Here is a 21,463-nt window from a genome sequence, read left to right on the forward strand (position 1 = left end):
AATGCTGTGGTCCCCCTGAACTTCACTGACATGGATGTGCTAATTCAGCGACTAAAGTGTAAAATGAGACAGCTAGAGGGAAAATGGGCAAAATGGCAGGATCTAAAACATCTGAAGGGTTTCCAGCGCATTTAGGACCGCCGGCAAGTGAGTGAAAACTACTTGTGACACTATTAGACAAAGAAAGCAAGGAAACGGCTACTTTGAACCCCAAGGCACTCAGCTGGTTAGAAGGAATGAGCTCAAGTCAAGAATGCAGATCCCATAAAGGTCCATGGACTTCATTTGATCTTCTGACTACAAATTGAACTTCTAACCCGATCTAGGAAATCTTTCACCATGAATGGAAAATTAAGAACCACAGAGCACCAGTACCACAAGCCTGAACTGTCGTCATCCCTAACTGACAAATTCAGAGTTGTTCCCTTAGCACTAGCAGACGAGGGCTGGCTCTGGAACAATGACCTGGCTTGTGTATGCTGAGCCTTGACTACAGAAGCCAGCAGTTCTCAAACTTGAGAGCACATCGGAATTACCTGGAGGGCTTGTTAAAACAGATTCCTAGGCCTTACCTTCTGAGTTTCTGATTTAGCAGGTCTGGCATGGGGCCCTCAAACTTACAACAAGTTCTCAGTTGATAATGATGCTGCTAGTCTGGCACCACAATTAGAGAACTGCTGAAATAAGCTATCAACTAAGTGCTATGAACAGAGATCCCAAATCGATTTTCAGTCAGTCACCTGTGGTACTAGCGGAGCCCCCACCCCTCTCCCACAAATGGTGCCATAAACTAAGCAGGTATGAAATTTCTAGAAAGGCAGAAGTATGAGATCTTAGAATAAATTCATAGTAAAACTACTAAGTTTACCTCTGCTGATTTGGACATGGTGGCCGTTCAAGATATTTGATATAGGGTCTAAATTTGATTAAGATTCTTGACAGTAACAGACTTATGGCTGATTACGTGTGATGCTTTTGGAAGTCAAACTCTGAAGAGTCTAATTTGGGGTCCAGGAATGTCTATTTTATTTATTATTTTATTAAATGTATTGCGGGTGACTGGTTAATAAAGTCAATATATTGAAGCCGAATATATAGGAATGAGCTCAAGTCAAGAATGCAGATCCCATAAAGGTCCATGGACTTCATTTGATCTTCTGACTACAAATTGAACTTCTAACCCCATCTAGGACATCTTTCACCATGAATAGAAAATTAAGAACCACAGAGCACCAGTACTACAAGCCTGAACTGTCATCATCCCTAACTGACAAATTCAGAGTTGTTCCCTTGGCACTAGCCCAATATATAGGCTTCAATAATATACAATATATAATTCAATGTCATATGTATATATTGCATTGTGTATTTACCACCCAACATTAAACTTCCTTCTGTCACCATATATTTGACCCCCTTTATCCTTGTCTATTTTAAAAAGCTTCCCTGGCAGTTCTCACATAGTCAGCCCAAGACAAGGCTACAGTGAGCACCTGAGAATCTCTGGCATACTAGAGAATGGTGCTGTCTGGAGACACCTCACTCAGCAAATACAGGATGCTACCTTTATGTCAGCCTCCTATACACTAGTTGTTCAATAAATAGGTGTAAATTTACTCACTGGGGCAAAAGCTAAAGGAAAGGGTATTGAATGGATGGCCTTAGAATTCTGTCAGCAATCAATCAACCTTTAGTTATTTATTTTAGCTTCTAGCACAATAGTATTGAATGGAGGGCCTGAGAACTCTGTCAGCAATCAATCAATCTTCAGTCATTTATTGCAGCTTCTAGCACAATAATAGATGCTCAATACTTGCTGACTGTATGGATGGTTAGATGGAAAACTTGGATGAAGAATTAGAAGGTGCACAGGAAATCTGCACTTGACTGCGAGTTAAGGGCTTCAGTTGTCACCTCAAAGTCACATGCAGTGAGGCAACAGCTGCATCGCTCAAACACTGCAGTAAGGCTCAAATGAGATCATACACATGCAGGGGTTTTTAAAGAGTATTATTTATACCCTCAAAACAGGTCCAGAAATCAAACTTCGACAGGCTGAAATGCAGAGCCGAAATCAACAAGATATCATCTCAGAGGGATATCTAATTTACCGCATTTGGACTTTTTAAAAAATAATCTATCAATTATTTAATGTGGCAGCATGGCTTAGCATTTGTACACTGAAGAGGTCTGAAGATTTAACTTATTATATTCAGTATGAGTCCATTGTTAGAGGACCACTAAAAAACATGCCTCTCCTTCAGAATTTGTAAAAAAAAAACATATATATGCACACACACACACACACACACATACATGTATCATCCATGTAAGTGGAAACCACAGTTCTATCCAAGTCTATCCAATAATACCCGACATGTTCTGAGGATCTCATCTAGAAGAGGAGAAACATAACGTTTTTCATCAACTGTCTGATTGGCAGTCATGACGATAAGGTGGAGCAGAATTACAGATAAATCTAGGATTTCAACCTGACATTCATTCAATCCTTAATATTTAATGGCTGAGTACTATGGTGCTGTTGTTCCAGGAGCTTCATGAAAGTGTTGTTAGGTCATGGTCTCTGCCTTTCCTCACCTCCTCCCCAAACATTTTTCGGTCCATGAGAATCTATCATCTGCTCCGAATACGCCACTGAATCTGCTCTCACTATGGTAACCGGTGACCCATTGGTAGTATCTGATATCACTGTAGATATGATTAGCTAAGATGAGGTCATCTTGGAGTAGGATAGGCCTCTAATCCAATATGACCGATGTTCTTATAAAATGGAGAAATTTGGTCTCAAAGACAGACATACACACAGGGAAGACGCCATGTGAAAATTGGAATTATGGTGCCAACAAGCCAAGGAACCTTGAGAAGCCTGGAACAGAGCCATCCCTAAGGCCTCACGGCCCTGCTGACACCCTGATCTTGAACTTCTGGCCTCTGGGACTATGAGACAGTGTACTTCTTTTGTTTAAGCCCCCCAGTTTGAGGCGGCCCTCTCATCTTCTCAAAGCTCCCCACATATCTCCCATCATGCTACCTACCACCTCAAGGTGTTACTGACTATAATTGTCACTGCCTAATGTGCCTGCCTCACTCACTGCAGAAGTCGGGAGCAAGGTCTGTGTCTCTACAGTAACTGCAATGCTCACTCGCTCCCAAGCCCACAGGATGCTACTGGGTGAATGGCAACCAGGAAGCAGGGCCTTGCTACCTGAGATGCTCCCCAATACAGTCCCAGCCCCTCTCGGAGACTTACAGAGATGATGTGCCCCTTCAGGCCATGGGCGGAGTCAGCACACTCAATCACAGCACTCAGCTGGGGGTAGCCCACCCCCGTCTTGGTGCGGGTGGTACACACAGAACCTGGATGGAGAAAGAAGTGGATCCCAAAGTGGATGGTCATGAATGAACAGAACATGACTTAAAATGAACCTCCATCACCGTCACACAGCCCTGCCCCAATTTACTGAGGGTGAATTTTCCATGGCTGAGGAAAAGTATGAAGGGAGGGGCTGCCCAGCAGTTCAATAGAGATGGTTATAACCACACCGCCTGGCCAGGCATCGCTTCAGGTCCTCATCACTGTCGTCTGCTCATCCAGAACATACTCTACCCCAGTGGTTCCCAAACTTGCTGGTACCAGGTACCGGTGCTCCTATGAAAATCTAATGCCTGATGATCTGAGGCGGTGAGGCTAGCACTGGGGAGTGGCTGCAAATACAGATGAAGCTTCGCTGGCTTGCCCACTGCTCACCTCCTGCTGTGTGGCCCAGGTCCTAACAAGCCATGGACCAGTACCAGTCTGGGGTCCAGGGGTTGGGGACCCCTGCTCTACACCATAACCTGCCACTGTCACTCTCCCCTATGACACTGGCTCCCCCTTAATGGCCACGCACTGATTCTCCATGCTTCAACCTCTCATTCCTTTCCACTTTCCTCCAATTTTCCACACAATCACACTACACTTCAAGGGACTTCTCGGATTGCTCCCATGGCCTCAAGCCTTCTTTACCTTCAACTTTTCTCAAATTACTAACTTCTCTACACCTCAGTGCCTTGCCTGTGAAATGGAAATAAAAACACAAAACACACAGGGCTGTGGTAGAAATAAACGGCGTAAGAAATGAAAATCGTTTGGTCCGGGGCCTGGCCTACAGTAAGCCCTTGAGAAAAGGGAGTGAGCACTACCCCTATTCCCACACCTCAAGCTCACTCAACTCTGCCCTCAACGTGCTCTAGCCTCTTGTTCTTCATGATCTCGCAGTCTATCTCCAACCCTGTCCAGAGTCCCCATCCAGCGTCCCCATCCAGCATGGACTCTGGAGGTCAGCCTCCATTTCAAGTCTCCCACCAGCCACACAGATGCCTTCATCTTGACCTCTGCCTTTCTCACAGTCGACTCCAGCCCTGGTTGACCATCTGCAGAGTATTGCCCAGTTAGGTCCAAGCCGAGTCATGCCAGGAGCACCAGCATCTCCAGCACACATCCTCTCAATCAACACTGCCCGCCCTTCCCAGCAAGTGAGCACCCCTGCTCCGAGACCACCTACATCAAACTCCCGAATGTCCTCCCACCCTCCTCTTCCACTTCTTCTCTCCCTCCCACTCAGCCCGCTCCAGCCACACTGACCTTTCAGTCTCTCCTGCACGCAAGTTTCTTCTCGCCTTAGGGATTCTCTGTACACGATGTTCTCTCTGTCCAAACACTCCCCTCCGTACCAACCCCTGGTCTTGCAAACCCTTTCTCATCTTTCAGGCTTCATCTTAAATGTCACTGCCTCAGGGAGGCTGTTCGTCACAGCACTCGTTTCAAAAAGACACATTTAAATAATTATTTGTGTAAGAACCGAGGATCTGTTTTCTCTGCTGGATGGTGAGGTCTACGACCGTTCATTGTTGTAGATCCAAAGCTGAGAAAAGAGCCCCGCACATAACAAGGTGCTATAAATAGTCACTGAAAGACTGCCTGAGCTCAAGAATGAATGAGTCACCCACATGCCTGTCTCCACTGTTTCCCCACTCAGTACCTCCTGGATGTCCTGTGGTGTCAATTGTGGGGCGCCCCAGGGCCAGTACAAAAAAAAGATAGCCGTGAACTCCTCCACTGCCTGCCACACCTGGGGGTGAGGTACTCAGAGCCTTTGCATCCTCTCCTGCTTCCCACCACCACGAGCGGCTTCATAGCTTTCGACAGATTTCTCCCAGAGGTCTTTAAGGATAGGATCACACAGAGAACCCTGTCCATACTCCCAGGCCTGAATTAAGCAGGGAAGGACAGGGCAGAATCCTGTTGCATGGCAGAAGCCTTACATTTGTTGCTAACTATACTGGAGCAAATAAGCTTCTCTCCCCACCTTCTGCCCCAGATCTGCACTGCGTGAGGCAGAATTAGAGTCGGATAACCTCTGGTTCTGGTTCAGGATTGGCTTTTCTCCCTCTCTCCCACTCAACTGCCAGATTTGCACGAGAAGGCAGGGGCCTCGGCTGCAGTATCCCGGAGTTCTAAGCAGGTCAGGGCCAAGGCGTGGAAGTGGTCCTGATGAACCCAGGAGAAACTGAGCACATATTTCCTTCCAGTCAGAAGGGGAGGAGAACACATTTGTAAAGCTTTTTCCCAGTTTCCAGGAGTTACTCGATAATGAAACTATTTTAATGCTGTCATTTAGAAATTTTTACTCTAAATCTGTGCAACGTCGATACCGTCTCCAATCAATTTAAAGAAGTGCCTCCAATATATTAGGCTCAGAGAAAGCCTCTTAACTCGCTTCAGTCACCTCTGTTCTAAACAGACATCCTGGGGGGCACACAATGACAGTAGAAGTATAATAAACCTTCAGGGGAAACAAAATGTATACACAGAGGATGTGCATGGAGGAAATGAGCACAGCTGAATGTTCAAGATTACAAAAACATCTTGAGAGCCAAGAAGACTGCTTACACACCTTCTCCTTCTCGTCCTATATAGTAACCACCCAGCACAATGGCAACTACGAGACACTCAACACAGATTTCTGATTAAGTAGGTGACTGGTGAGTGCCCCTGCCTTTGGAAAAAAGAGTCTTCCTGGTCTATTATTAGCCTATTCTATTCTATTACAAAGCCTGGTCTATTACAGCCTAACCTAAGTAGGAGCTCCTTGTAAGCAAGAACTGGGCTTTATCCTTTCTTCAACTTTTCAATAATGACAGATACTCAGTAAAGACCAGAGCTGTCTTTTCTCTTGCTCAGAGTGTGTTACAAATTGGCTTAGGTGAGTGGCAATATAAAAGGCCCAATCTTGAAAATCTCCCTGTGTGTTGAAAGCTCAGATACTTTGATAAACCTACAGGGCTCTTCTTCCATAACAGTCCCTTCCAGTACATTCTTTTCCCTCAAAGCTAGTAACTGGGCAAGTCACAATACAATGTCGCCTTCTGCCTCCCAGCTGCGCTTTCCCGCACTCTTATCATGTAAGTTTACGGTTTGCTTCCTTTTTTGGTAATGTCTTTTGGGTGGGCAATATTTTTTTAATCTTTGCTGTTTTATTCCCAACTGAAAATATCTATTTTCTTTTCTCCTCTCCCATTTTAGTGTTTGGTTAACAATGGATAGATGTGTAAGGAAAAATTTTAAAACATGGCAATGAAGAACTTAAAAACACGGAAGCTCATGCTCGTGTATGGTCAAAGGGGCTGGTGACCACCACTGGCTCCAAGAGAAAATGGAGCCTCCAGTAAAAGGACAGAAAGGCTCTGCCTTGTTCTTCCGCTCACGATGCCAATGGGTGGTCCTTAGGGGAGTCCTCAGGAGAGAGGATACTGGCAAAATCTGAGATGGTATACATCAGGTGAGGAGCCAAAGGTGCTAACTGTCGAGGCCATGGATCAAGTTCAAATGTGGCCTCACAGCTTCAAGCCTATTTAAAATGTTTGGGGTCCCTCAAACACTCACAGGAACTTCAGTTATTCATGTCCATTAACTGTCCTCATGGATTCTTCACTCCTCACCTTCATCTTCAGGGTGTATTGGGCCATTAACAAAATCTGCATTCTTCGCTTCCACAGTTATGTTCTGAAATTTGGACCTCACATTCTAACCACAACCGAACTCATTTAGAAGTTCCCTGTGGGCATCAGATAGCAGGTCAATGATATTTCTAATCAGGAGCTGCTTCTGGAAGCTCAATGACAGTTCCAAAAGAAATGTGCTTTAAACTTGTGGATGGGCCATTCATGGGCTCCCTCCTGGCCATCTCCAGTCTTCGCAAGCTGCAAACTCCCTTCCTCCCCCCACACACCCCCTCTGCTGTGCTCCCAGTCTTACCTGGTCCAACTCCCACTTTGATTATATCTGCTCCGGAAAGAATCAGCTCTTCTACCATCTCTCCTGTCACCACATTGCCTGCCTGAGACAGAAAAAATATAGCTCGTGATCATGAACTACTTCTGGTGGTACAAAGATGAATGAGTAAGGAACTTCACACATGAACACGAGGATGAGCATGTCCCAAAGCTACCAAGCAGCCGGGGAACAAAATTAAAAAAAGGGGGGGGTGGTGGAGAAAACATTGGATCTCATATAATAGGACCACAAAATCTCACACCTGGAGACTACATGTGGGTGAGCTGAGAGTATGAGAAGGTACAGAACTCTATGATTTCAGAATTCTAAGACCTCAGACTATCTCAGTCAGGACTTTTAGAACATTTCAGCGATGAACAAAACAAAATTTTACGGAGAACCCAAATACAGAAAATAAGCCATGCAACACTCTCTCAGCTGATTAAAATCTTTATTGTTGGGCATAAAATGCTTCACAGATTGTAAAACCCCTGAAGAACTTTTATGGAGCCCTAGAAACCAGGATTAGGAAACTACTAGTCATCTCACTGTTGGGAAGATACCTGGGTATCCCATCCAAGGGTCAGATGTTCCCACCTAGACATGAAAGGGCAGATGAGCCCTTATGAACCAATAGCACTGGAACATGTTCTGTTTTCAGAACATGAAGCTATGGTCCTAAGAACAAACACAGAAGCCAGGAAGAGGCAGAATCTGAAAACCAAAAGGATGCATCTGGATTGAAAATAGCACGAGTTCTTTTGCTACAGGAGTCTGGAAACACAAAAATAGCCCTTTTTATTACAATTCACTGCCCTGTGGATTCTTCGGCTGGTGCATAGGAGACTCTGGCGAGATGCCTGACTGAATTTTCACAACTGTGCAAAGTCTTATTTTGGGAAATGCATCCTTACTCATTTTACTTTTTTCTTTTTTCTTTTTTCTTTTTTTTGTATTAATCACTGAATTAATTCTCAGAGGGAATTCTTCCTTTCTAACCTAGACAAAGTGACTTTTAACTTCATATAGAAGGATCTCAGAAAAGGGAGATAAGGAGGGCTCAAAGCTTATTTAATACAAACTGACATCTGACAATCAAAAATTACAGATAGGCAAGAAAGAGGGCTAGAACATATGAGAATATAATATATGATAAAGGTGGCATTACAAGTCAGTGAGGAAAGGAACAATATTTCAATAGACCGAGCTGGGAAAGGGGATCTTTTGGAAACAAGATATAGTTTATCACTCATACTTTTCACCAAAATAGGTTTCAGGTAGATTAAACAGTTTAACTAAAAGTTTTATTTCCTCTCCCACCCCATTTAGAAAAAAATCCTGAATATCTGTAATAAGCAAAAAAGTGGGAAAAAAAAAACCATAAAGACAGATCCGTCTACATGAAAATAAAAACTTGTGTACATATACACACATTCTCATACCTACAATCAACAAAACTAAAAGGCAAAAAAGCTGGTTGGGGAAAATACCTGTAATTATGACAAAGGGTTACTAACATTACAAACTTCTTCTAAATCTACAAGAAAAATCCTAACATCTTTCAGAATAACTGTCATGAACAAAGGACATGAACAAACTAATGAAATAAAAAGTGGCCAATAAACACAGGCCAATATCAACCTCACTAATAATCAAATTTAAATTAGGATACCAGTGAGTTGCTATTTTTCACTTAACAAATTACCAATGACTATAAACAATAAATGCTAAAAAGAAAAGAGTCTCCATCCCTGCTCATGGAATGTCTATTTTAGTATAGGTTTTCCTAGAAAGCAATTTGTACATACGGAGGAAATACAAAAATACATCTAATAAGTCTTTGATCCAGTAAGTCTAGGATTCTCTCCCTGAAGGAAATAACCATAAATGAGGTCAAAGGATTTAACTGCAAGGATATGTTATTTATAACAGTGCAAAACCGCAAATATATACCCCCAAATACGAAGGATTCAAAATGTTCCCATCCAAATGATGTTTTTAGCCTTGGTTTAATGGCATGGGAAAATGCTTACATGATTTCAGTATACGTTAGAGGAAACATAAGGAAATGGTAGGATCTCTATTTTGTTCCAAAAAAAAAAAGAAAAGTACATGTGTACATGAAAACATACACCAAAATGCTAACAAATTATGTCTAGATGAAAGGATTAGCTAACTTTTAAGTTTTTCTTTAAAATGTTCTGGATTTTATAGTAGAAACTGCATTACTTTTATTAAATATGGTTTTGTTTTGTTTTGTTTTAAGCACAACGACCAGTATGAACTTTGTACCCAAGAAAGAACTTAATAGGAACCCGAGAAACAAGACTTGAAGCTCTCACTCTTCCTCACTGGTTGACCTGCTAAAAAATACATTTAAAAAATTTTAAAAGTAAGATAAAAATTAAAATTTTCAAAATACATTTAAAAATAAAAAAATTAAGGAAAATACTCTAAGTTCTCCACAGTTTCATTTTCAATGTGGATTCCCCTGCGCCTCCCTCCCTCACCCTCAGTCTGGCACTCCCCACCAATCATTTCATTTCAAAGGGGTTACTTTACACAAAACTAAATAATTAAAGTCAGCTCCTGATGGATGGACCACGTACAACTACGTAGGGTCAAAATTTAAAAGCACGGAGGACGGTAATACCGTTTTATAGCCCTGAGGCTTGCACAGGAGTCCCCGTCTCCCGTCAGCTACCTGTGTGGCTCCTTAACCAGAGGTTAGAACTCGGTCACCAGAGAGGGCTGCTGGGTGGAAAAACCCAGAATGATTATGATGTGCCTCAAGCACGAGGACAACTCAACGGGAATGCTGATGACTGGAAGAAGATGAGTTTCCACTTGCAGTAACAAAAAGCTACCTATTCAAGTTTGAAATCAAGTAGGGCAAAAGTAAAGGGGAAAGGGAAAACACAAAATCAGAAATGAAAATGATGGCAGAGTATGGCCAGGCTCCAGTGAAAGCCCCAGCCCATGCCCAGGCAGCTCGGGGCTTGGTTGTGATGTGCTGACTGGGGAGAGTTGCTCAGGGGTGATTGGTGAGAAGCTAGCTTATCTTGGTCTGAAGCACCACGTGTGTGCAGTGGATAGGGACCGTCAGAATGGGACTGCGCCCGGCAACACATCTGTCATTTCTTGAGAAACCACAACAAAACAGAATCTACAAACCCTCTTCTAGGCAACAAAGACAGCAAATGGAGATTTCCACTGGGCATCCCTCTACCCAGGAGGCTGAGCACAGTCCAGGCTCCCCTAAGCTCTGCCGGCAATGACTGCTCCTCCATGTCAAGGAGAAGGGTGAGGGCCCAAGGAAGACATAAAAATGGCAAAATTACCATTTCGAGTGCTTTTGCACCATTTTAAAAAGTCTTCTGGACAAAAAACAAAACCCAAACTATTTTGCCCCAATTTTGGCAGTTTTCCTTCAGACCTGGATATCCAAGGCAAAATAGTTCAGAAAGGTGTGGGGTTGAATGATGGGCTTTCCACTTCCAATGTAATCTTAAGAAAATCATTTTGACTCTGAGTCTCGATTTCTCTTGCTATAAAATGGGGCTAATCATGCCCACTTGCTGTCATCACTGTAAGGTTTACAAAGTTTATAAATTCCTAGCACATACATGGCTGTCAGTAGGGGCTCAGTAAAATGTTAGTCCCTCTACTTAAGAGTGACTTCTGTAGGTTGCTCTTCTACTTATTTTTCTTTCTTTCTTTTTTTGAGTTTCAATTGTGGTCAAATAAATATAACATAAAATTTACTATTTTAACTATTTTTATATAATAAAGTACATGCACATTGTTGTACAACAATCACTACTATCCAGCTCCAGAACTTTTTCATCATCCCAAAGTGAAATTCTGTAACCATTAAACAATAATCTCTCTACCCACTTTTTCCTGGCTCTTCTGAGGCCTTTTGCCAAGAAAAATCCTTTCTACAAAATGGTATAAGGTAGGAGTCGGCGAGTAGCAGCAGGCTGGTTTTGTCCCATGGGCCACGGTTTGCCAACTCTTGATATAAGATGATGGAACCTTAATGCCAGTGCCTTCTGCCAAGCACATGGAATGGCCCCCTACTTACCCCAGGGCACCAGGGAGTAAGAGACACTAACAAGGCGATGACCTTGTTATCAAACTGATATAAAACTGTTTACTATGTGACTCTCAGAGACAAACATCACCTGAATCTCTGAGGCCCTCATAGCTTCTGCCACAGTTCCACTTTGCACCAGTCTCAGAAAGAGAATGGAAACAAAAAGTCCGGGATACTGAGCCAGAGAGGTATTGTCAGTCATAACAAGTCCCTTGAACTCAGGTGAGGCACACTCGACTGATAAGGTTGCCCATGGCCGACACCTGCAAGGAACACTGGGGAATGTCTACCTCTCTAAGAAGAGGTACAGAATGGGAGGTGTCTCCTGTGCCTCGAAACCTTGTCTGACCATGACTGCTAGAGAAAGAAGGGCAGGCGGGTGACTGAGCCGATGGCCACAGACAGAAATAACAAGGCCGTGTCCATGGCCACTTGGGATGGGCTGACAGTGGCTGACATGGTATTCTCCAGGGGCCCAGAACTGGGCCTCTAATCTAATCTGAACAGCTTAGGTGTCACTTACCTACCTCCTCAGAACCAGGTCACAAAGAGCCACCAGCACAAAATCATTTCTCAGACCTAACACGGGATCTTCCACATCCCAACAAGCCTGAGCTGGCACACGGGCCGGAATCTCACCAGGCCTTGGGGTAGGCCACCTAGCTCTGTACCCCAGGCTGTGTGTTCCTTGGAAAATTCCCTGACCTAAGATTAAGTTTCACATTAATAAATGTGGGTGCTCTTATCCTTACTCAGGAATTTGTTATTATTAAGAGAGAGAAGTGCTTCATCCATAGTAGTGCCTTTTTCCATAGCACCTGGAATGTACCCAAGAATACATTATTCTCTTTCCTCTCTGAAAGTCAGCAGGCAAATGGCCACAGAACTTGTCGTACTCTTCTATCAGCCAGTGCCACTGTGGGACCCTTCTCTACCAAAAATATTCTCTAAAACTCCCTGCTTCCTCCCTCCCCCATGGGGCAAGGCTTGCCCCAGGTGAAAGGCAAGAAAAGAAGGATGTGTTTGTAAATCCAGGCAGCAATGGGCAAAGGCAGCGACAAGGCCTCACTCCCGACAGAGACACCCGGAATAGCCAGACTCTGCCAAGAACATTTCTGAGCACCCCTTCTGTTCACGGCATTGTAACAATCATTATACTCGGCACCCGTATTATATACCTTTCAGTTCCAAAACACTGGACAAATGGTAATGCATCCTTACAATGCCTCCAAAGCCATAAGAGAAATTATAGTTCTGTAAACTGAAGACGCTAAGAGCACTGGAGGTTTCCGAATGAATCACAGATTTCAGGGGTCAGTGCAGGCAGAGAATGGCTTAGGAATAAACACTTGCCTTGCCAAATTCTCCTGTTCATTGCTGGGGAAACCAAGAACAATGAAAACTAACCTGAACCAGCCAGCAGGCTGTGAAGAGGCACTTGCTGTTGGTGGTTGCCTAGAGGGCCGTGGGAACTCTGTACTAATCTCCCCCTCCCAGCCACAGTCCCCACAGCAACCCCCAGGCTCTGCACTGGCAACAAGGCCCCTTCCCTTGTCCTATCCGCCTGCTTCCTTTCTGCACTGCCCTCTGTCCCTGGTCTTTGCCCAAGGGGTGGAACACAGGCTTCCTGGGCTCCACAACACAAAGCCTGCCTCATCTCTCAGTAGGGCCAACTGTGAGTGACAACTCCAGCTGTTTGGAGCATGCGTATAGAAAGTTATGGGGCTCCAACAGATTTCTGATATCTGCTTTTTAAAAGAAACGGTGCGTACATGTTTTTTCTCTTTTCTTAAAACTAAAGTGAACAACCCACATTCTTCCCACCCCCATTTGTCTTCTCCATCAGCCTTCCATCTCTGACAGTTCTCAGAGCATACGCTCTCAGTGGTACTCACTACTCAATGGTAAACCACACTGTTTAGGAAACATCGCCCCACCTGACCCTCACAATAATTCTCCAGCCATTAATATCCTCGACCTCCTTTTTATGGGTAAGAAAAATGAGATTCAGAAGGTACATGACTTTGCCCATGTGGCTCAGCTCATGCGGCTACACCAACTCCAGGGGGCATTAAGTTATTGATTTTAATGGTGTTGCAACCAGCAGCAAAGTAGATGAGGGGATGAGGGCTAGTGAGGCATCTGGGAAATGGTATTAAACATTCGTTCCAGGAACAATGGAATACTGTGCAGCTTTCATAAAACAATGTGCGAGCATCGCCAACAGGCTACTGAGCTAAAGAAGGTACAGAAGATGTGCAGTAGGGTTACCATTTATATAAGGGTCAGGCAGAGGCAAAATTAAATGGTGTTTTTTTAGGAATGTATAGGGGAATGGAGAAAGCAGAGACACACAAGGAAGGAAACAATCACCAGAGTCAGACTGGGGCTTCTGAACGTAGGCGCACTAAAGGGCTGCTATTTTATGACCACTAAACATCCGTATTTTATGTACTTTTCTGTATGTAGGTCACATTCCACAATACAAGACTTACTAAAGAAAAAGAAAGTGGAGACACTAGATTGGCTCATTAAATCCATGTGATTTCCGATTCCTAAACCTTCATTAACTCTCATACACAGTAATGCCAGTAGATATAAAGCATAACTTCCCAAAGTTATCAGTCCCTTGTATCTCCAGGACAACCAAAACACTAGAGGTGAACTGGAAAGACCTGGACAGATCTAGATCTCACCATTTCAGACGAGACTGTCAACGGCTGCGGTAGGACTGCCTTATTTCCACTCTCCAGAAGGCGTTAACCAGGACTCCTCTCCTAGTCAACAAACATCTGCCAGGCTCTTTCTACCCTCTAGACATTTTTTCCACAGAATTTATGTTTAATACCAAATACTATTTAGGGCTGCCAGGTCCCAGCAGAGGGGCGGGGGCTTCTGCCCTCCTGGAAGTCCAGCTTTCTGTTCCTTCTTTCATAAGAAAAAGTTACTACGGACGGCTGGGGGCAAAAGAGCTAGTTGGGACCTCATGACTACCCACTGTGAAGTCATGACAGAGTGTAATTTCATCACCTTCCAGCACATGCCTAAAGAAAGTCAACCTCCCCACCTCAGAGCTGGGAAGCGGGAAACTGGTCACACACTTATCACCTACTGAAAGAAAGGAGCTTTATCACTAAAGTTAACAAGGATGGAGCATGTTAAGTTTAAAGGGGCAGGGCATGGACTCTGCATTCAGCCGGACCTGGCTTCAAATCCAAGCTCTGCTGCTTAATGTTGCTGTGACCTTGTGAAAATCCCAAAGTGCAAGAACGAAATAAGAGCTTGAGATGCCTCATCCGTGGTTAAGTTTGGGAGGACAGTTGCTACTCTTTACAGAGATGTTATGAAGAAGAGAAAAAACAGGTGTAAATCTTCTGGATCATGGTAGGTGCTCAATAAGCGGTTACTATTATTTAAAAAAATGACGTTGGCAACACTCTCCAACCCAACTCCGACACGGTACAGCTGGTTGGGACAGTCTTGATCCTTTCTTCTCATGTGATTGGAAAGCATAAAAATACTTATTTTAAAAATCCTAAACAGAAGATTTAATTCCAGCAACAGAAATAATTCCTGTCTCCTAACTTTCTTACAATGATGAAATGGGAGGAGAATTTCAAAATTAAACAAAGCAGAGTTAGGTAGCTTATCTCGTGGTCCATCTATAATTGATATATTAATTAAGACCAGTAAAGACACACATAATTACAATATAGATTTTCCAAAGTCCCAAATTTAACCTGAGAGCTTCTAGATCCTTTTCCTGAAAATCCACATTTCCCTGTAATAACAAATAGACGTTTTAACTAGCAAAAATGTTATTAATTAGGAAAATACAAAAAAGGCAGGAAAGGTCAAGAATGAAGATCCTAGATAAAACAATACACCAACTGATTTACAAATAATAGTTGACTATTGTGAAATGTTCATATTGTGGATTTCAACTCTTAAAGCAGAATTTTTCACTGGCCAAGGAGGAGTGGGGCATGGATGACATAAATATGTTTAACTAAAACCCAGTCAAACTAAAACTCAGTTTTCATTTTCAAAAATGTGTTCTTTGTTCAGGTGGGGTGCAGACCTTTGTTTAAAGGTATCATATGGTAAAAACATTCGATGAAATTTGGCAGATATAAGAAGCCAACATCATATGATGTTGATCTGCAGTTTATATTTTATACAGGGGAACCAGTTTTCAGATCTTCCATGGCTGCTGCCTGGTCCTTTTCCTAATGATTCTTAACTATTCTTCTAATAAGAAAACACCAAAAGCTCTCAAGAGACTATAGCTCCCCGTGACAACCTGAATACCTCTCTCTCTCCTTCCTCATTTAGAGAATTTCCCACCATACCTACCATAATGGTGTGTTCTGGAAATTTGGTACGGACGAGTTTCACAAATTCCACAAAATGTTCTGAATAGCCGTTGGCCACATCCAGGCAAATAAACTTAACCTGCGGCACAGCCTCCAGGATGCTGCTCATCTTTTCCAGATCGTTCTTCCCACTGCCAGAACTCACGGCTATATGCTGCACCAAAAACAAACAAACAAACAAAGAAACAAACAAACAAGAGATGTCAGACATGACCAGTGAGTAGTATTCAGAAGTCAGACCCTGCCTCCACCCATTCGCCTGTCTGGGGATAGTACTGTGACCCTCTGAGGTTACCCTTATCAAATGTCCACAAGGTAGACCTGCTCAAGGCATATGCAGCAGCACGGCTAAAGGTTATCCATTCATTAAATTATCTAAACTTTGCCTCTGCTGTCTCTGCCACCATTAAATTGAATACATCCTTAACCCTGGACCTCGGCCACAGAACCTTGTAGTAAACAAATTATTAAATATTCAGAAAACCTTGTTCTTGCTTTTAATTTCCTCAAGCTCTCTATGTGGAACTCTGAATCACAGAACTGCTGGTGTGAATTCTCCTCTTCCTGGACGAGAGACAGGAAGAACAAGGGGAGGCCAGTCAACTCAGGCCTCCTCGTGCCAAAGCTGTGTTGGTCACCCCGAGCCTCTCACTTTGGGGATCAGAAGGTGGGAGGGAAAGATGTATGTCTAAAACTCCTCTGATAAAACTTCCTATTTTCATTTACTACCCACACAGTACTAATATAACATGCAAACCATAACCTGCGCAAAGAGCTGCCAATCTCAGTGTATCTATGAAAAGGGCAAAGTGTCCAGAGGTGCAAGAACAAAGGAACGTGAAATGCTCTTTCCCAACTGCATCTGGATGTGTTTACATCTGAAGACACCACACCTCCCTCACGACACCCTATCCCCAAACTCCAAAGTGCCAGTGCCCTCCAACCCACCCGAATGCTCTTTGGGAAAATACCTGTTGTCAGTAATTTATGCCTTAGTGAAACTAAGCCATGGGATTGTGCCCAGAGCCAACATCTCATCTTTGATAAGAATATCATAAGACTATAATTAGCTTGTATCTCTAAACCATAAGCTATAGATAAGGGACATATATTAATATCCTGTTAGTCTCAAAAAATCACAACAATGTAGCTACAATCCAGACACTGAGCTAAGGAGACTGGTAACATGATACATATTTACTCCAGATTCCTGGGTTTACTCCAGTTTCACCGTGTTGACAGTGTGACCACTGCCGGCCCATTCATACATTATTTCTCTCCCCCAGAGCTTTGCTATCTTTTTTATTTTCTCCTTCATTTCTGTTAAAGTTTGGCATATGAAGCTCAAAATTCAGTGCTACTGTGTTTTTAACAATTGCCCTTTCCAAGTAGCCTTTAATTTGGTGGGTAGTAAGTCAAATGACCACACTTAGTCATGAAAGCCAAGATTCCAATTAGCCACGCCTTGCTGGAAAACACATTGCTCCCCAAACTTCTTACAGAGAAGAAAAAGGTGGAATGAGTACAGTTCATCTGAACACAATATGGTAAAAATGAAAGATTTGCTACTAAGCCAGAATTATTTTATCTCCAAAACCACCTTCTCATTAATCAAAATCCACACATAACTAAAGCATGGCAAAAAAAAAAGAAAAAAGAAAAAAAGAAAAAAAAAAAGCCAGCGCAACCCCAAAAGCAGTACAACATGAAGTCATTTTCCAATCACAAATAATCTGACCTTGGAGAATATCTCTAATGCAAAGAGACGGCTCTGCTGGCAGTGGTGCAGAACCACCTGAATGTGTCAGGAGGAAAGGGAGGTATGTGATACTAGAGCTTTCTGTTATTTTCAAATTGCCCGTTTAAAATAAATAAATAAATAACGGCTTTATGGAGATATAATCACACATCGTACAATTCACCCATCTAAAGGGCACGATTCAATGGTTTTAGTATATTCGAAGTGTTGCACAGTTTTAAAACATTTTTATCAACCCCAAAAGTAACTCTCATACCTCTTAGCCCTCACCCTCTAACCATCCTATTCCCCAGCCTTAGGCAACCACTAATTTACTTTCTATCTCTATAGGTTTACCTATTCTTGACATTTCATGTAAACAAAATCACATGTAGCCTTTTATGTCTGGCTTTTTCACTTAAAATAATTTCAAGTCTCATCCATGTTGTAGCATGTATCAGTACTTCATTCCTTTTCATAGTTGAATAATATTCTATTGTATACATATACCAGTTTTGTTTGTTCATTCATCAGTTGATGGATATCTGGGTTGTTTCAACCTTTTGGCTATTATAAATAAAGCTGCTATGAACATGTGTATATAAGTTTTCATGTGGACATATGTTTTTATTTCGATTGGGTCTATACCTAGGAATGGGTCATATGGTAACTCTTACGTTTAACCTTTTGAGAAACTGCCAAACTGTTTCCAAAGAAACTGTACCATTTTACATTCCCACCAGCAATTCTACAGGAGGGTTCCAGTTTCTCCACATTCATGCCAACACTCGTTACTCTGTCTTTTGATTACGGCCATCCTAGTGGGCATATTGTTTATTTAACTCCAAAACAATGAGTCATAATCAGATGTTTTTTCCTACAGCCGAAAGGAATGTTCAGACTGGATCTACCCCTGGCAGGAAACATGGGTATTCCCCAAGCTCTCACAATATAACACATCACCTTTCAAGGGAAAGAAAAACAGATATTCCTTCAGGTAAATCCTAATATTTTCAAAACAGGATACAGAACAAGTTTTCTCAGCAAACTCCTGGCAGTGACGAAGGGCTGGGGGACCACTACGGCCTTTCCCCAGGTCTCTCTCAGGATTCTGTGTGTCTATCTGCTGCTGATTCAAACCCTTTTGACAACCCTGAAGATTTTTTTCCCTCTGCAACAAATGTACTAGTCATACCTGCAGGCATTCTGGGTGATTAGCAGCAAAGAGCTTCCAGTCATCTATAGTGTAATGCTTATGAATTGCTGTAAACATGGAGTGCTAGGAAACAAAACAGAACATTAGGAGAAGTCAAGAGTGCCTTCTTTCTCCACGTGGCGGGGGCAGCAGCAAAAATACAAAAGCAGCAGGTGTTCCTGCCAGTCACATTTAATTAGCTTCGAATATGTTCCTAGGAGCCAAAAACAGACAAAGGTGTAACCAGTGAAATCACAAAACTCGGTTATCCATTCTAATCTGATGAGACAACATTGCATTCAGGACTTAGGAGGGGGTGGGGGGAATAAGGGAGAGTTCTGAGCCCCGCCTGGGCCTACCATCTGCATTAGGCCAAGGGCAACACAACCCTACCCATAAGAAGGACTGCGTTAAGGCAAACTTCTGCTTAAACAACTCCAAAGAACCTCAGCTTATACCTGAAAGCTTTTCCATGTGTTCACAACCTAAACATTTCTTGTTTAGGCAGTTGGTATCCCTAAGGATGGGAATTATATAAATTATAATATTAAATCTTTGACTATCAGACTATCAACTGGGCATTTATTGAGTACCTATTTGGTGCAAGCAATCTGCATACTTTATTTCATTTGCTTGTCAGAACAACTTTGTACAGTAATTTTAGCTTCCCAGACAGAAAAGGACCTTAAGTGAAATTTAAGAAATTTAACAATTGTTTGGCCAATAAGAGATAGAATCAAACTCAAATCTAACTACAAAGCTCAGCCTATGTCAGGGCCTCTCTCCTAATTCCCCTGGATTCATTTCCCCACCTACGATTTTCCATTCTAAAGTTCTATGACTTTACAAACTTGTACTAACTCAGTGGATCCTAAAAATAGAAAACTCACAGCACCCACACATAGCTATTTCAGTGTACACTGTCTCATTAATGGAGAGTCTTTCCCATGAAAATGGGATGAGCATAACAAGTTGTACATTTTTCATGGGCTAATAATCTGATATGAGAATTAATCCGGGCTATTTATTGCTCCCTGATTCCACCCACTTTTTACACATATACATAATTCATTAGTAGCAATGGTTGATCACCGAGCAGAGGAAAGGAAAAGATGGAGAAAAAAATATATAAATTCCTTGAGCAATTAATTTATTATCCTCCAGCCTAAAGCTTAGCAGGGGCTGAGGGGTGACAGACAACACAACTGATCATGGAGTCAGACAGACCACCTCCTATGCCATTTTTTTTTTTTTTTTTTTTGAGCTCATAATTTGCTTGAAAATCTTCTTCCTAATCACTGGCTAACAAAAATTCTCGGCACCTCCTGAGGTTAGACTTGCTGCCCACAGAGAGAAGCTCTTTTAACTAATTGGATTTATTTTTTCACTTGGCAGGATTATCAGTGGAAATAGATGCACACACCCCGTGTGTCTCAGAAGCAAACACATCTAGGATGAAAAAAATGTCTACGGCACCTGGGACACAGCTGCATAAGATAAAGGTCCTGCCCACAAAAGGCTTTTCCTTTATTTTTCTCAAGGCCAGTATTCTAGCTACTCCATTTATAGACAATTAGACCGGTAACTGGCTTAAAAGGGAATTTGTACTGTGAATAAGGCGATTCGCTTATTCTGAAGACAATTTATGTTTAAATCTTGGCTCTGCCTCTACATGGCTGCATGCCCTAGGTCAAGTTACCTTTCCTCTCCCTCTCTGCCTCAGTTTCTTCATCTGTAAAAGGAACCTATCTGGAGCTGACAACATTATATACATTATATCCAGTGTTTGGCACACAGTACTCAATAAATGTTTTCTACATAAGATATAATAAATGCTATACCACAGACCATACACAAAGCAGTCTTGTCTTCATTATAAAGGCACTGTCCCTATTCTATGATATGGCACTTGCCTAACTTTACAATGTGGTACAATGTCCAACTTCTTTTGTATCTCTAATTCCCAAAACTATCATGGGTATTTTCAAGGAAGAAATGGATGCATATCTAGACCATTTCACTAAATGCAAAGTCCAGCCTCCATACACCTTTTCTGATTGAAAAAGAGGGAAGAAAAGAAGTGCCTCTGGCAATAATGAGACTCAGCACTAAATAGTTCGGCCTCACCAAAGGACCCTTCTCCACTTCCCTCTGTCTGAACAAGTCTAGAGGAGGCTTCTGACAACTCACTCAATGTGAGCAGCACAGGGAAAAAAGCCCATTGTCCTACCTGTGACATCACCACTGCCATCTCAAATGTCCCCACAGTGTCCATGTTGGCCACAATGATGGGAATCCCTGAGTAGGTCTGCTTCGAGTTTCGAAATGTGAAGGTACGCTCAAGATCCACCTATTGGCAAAAAGAGAAAAGAAATGTTTTGCTTTGTGTGATTTAGGCAGAATTTCTAGAGTCTGAAGCGAGTGAAAAAAAACCACAAAGGAAGTGTGCGTCCCTTGGTCCCTGGATTCTCTTCATGTTGGGCCAGGCGTTCCAAAGACAGGAGCATCCCTGAGAAAACCAAGTAACGGGCTGTTATCCAGGTACAAAAGCTGAACCTGGCTCCTTAGGATCCCCAAATGCCAGCACAAAGCCGTAGATGCTCTGCCATCAAGCCCAGCCTCCAAATCACAAGTTCTCTCCCTTAATAGCCTCTCCCATCCCACTGTCACCTTCTGTCCCCAGCCTGGTTCATCCTAGCCCTACACACCCACATACATG

At 42.7% G+C, this 21,463-nt stretch overlaps 1 protein-coding gene across 1 annotated transcript in view; it reads right to left on the reverse strand.

Moving 5' to 3' along the window:
* GMPR (guanosine monophosphate reductase) overlaps positions 1-21,463 on the reverse strand; it is a 38,121-nt gene that overhangs the window by 11,000 nt on the left and 5,658 nt on the right. The window contains exons 2-6 of the mRNA XM_006909248.3: positions 20,975-21,094; positions 18,745-18,828; positions 15,792-15,965; positions 7,319-7,400; positions 3,272-3,378 (exon numbers count right to left, since the gene is read on the reverse strand). Of these exons, the coding sequence (XP_006909310.1) occupies positions 3,272-3,378; positions 7,319-7,400; positions 15,792-15,965; positions 18,745-18,828; positions 20,975-21,094 (567 nt within the window). The remainder of the gene's footprint in view (positions 1-3,271; positions 3,379-7,318; positions 7,401-15,791; positions 15,966-18,744; positions 18,829-20,974; positions 21,095-21,463) is intronic.

The sequence above is a fragment of the Pteropus alecto genome, unplaced genomic scaffold (genome assembly GCF_000325575.1).
Source record: "Pteropus alecto unplaced genomic scaffold, ASM32557v1 scaffold121, whole genome shotgun sequence".
NCBI lineage: Eukaryota > Metazoa > Chordata > Mammalia > Chiroptera > Pteropodidae > Pteropus > Pteropus alecto.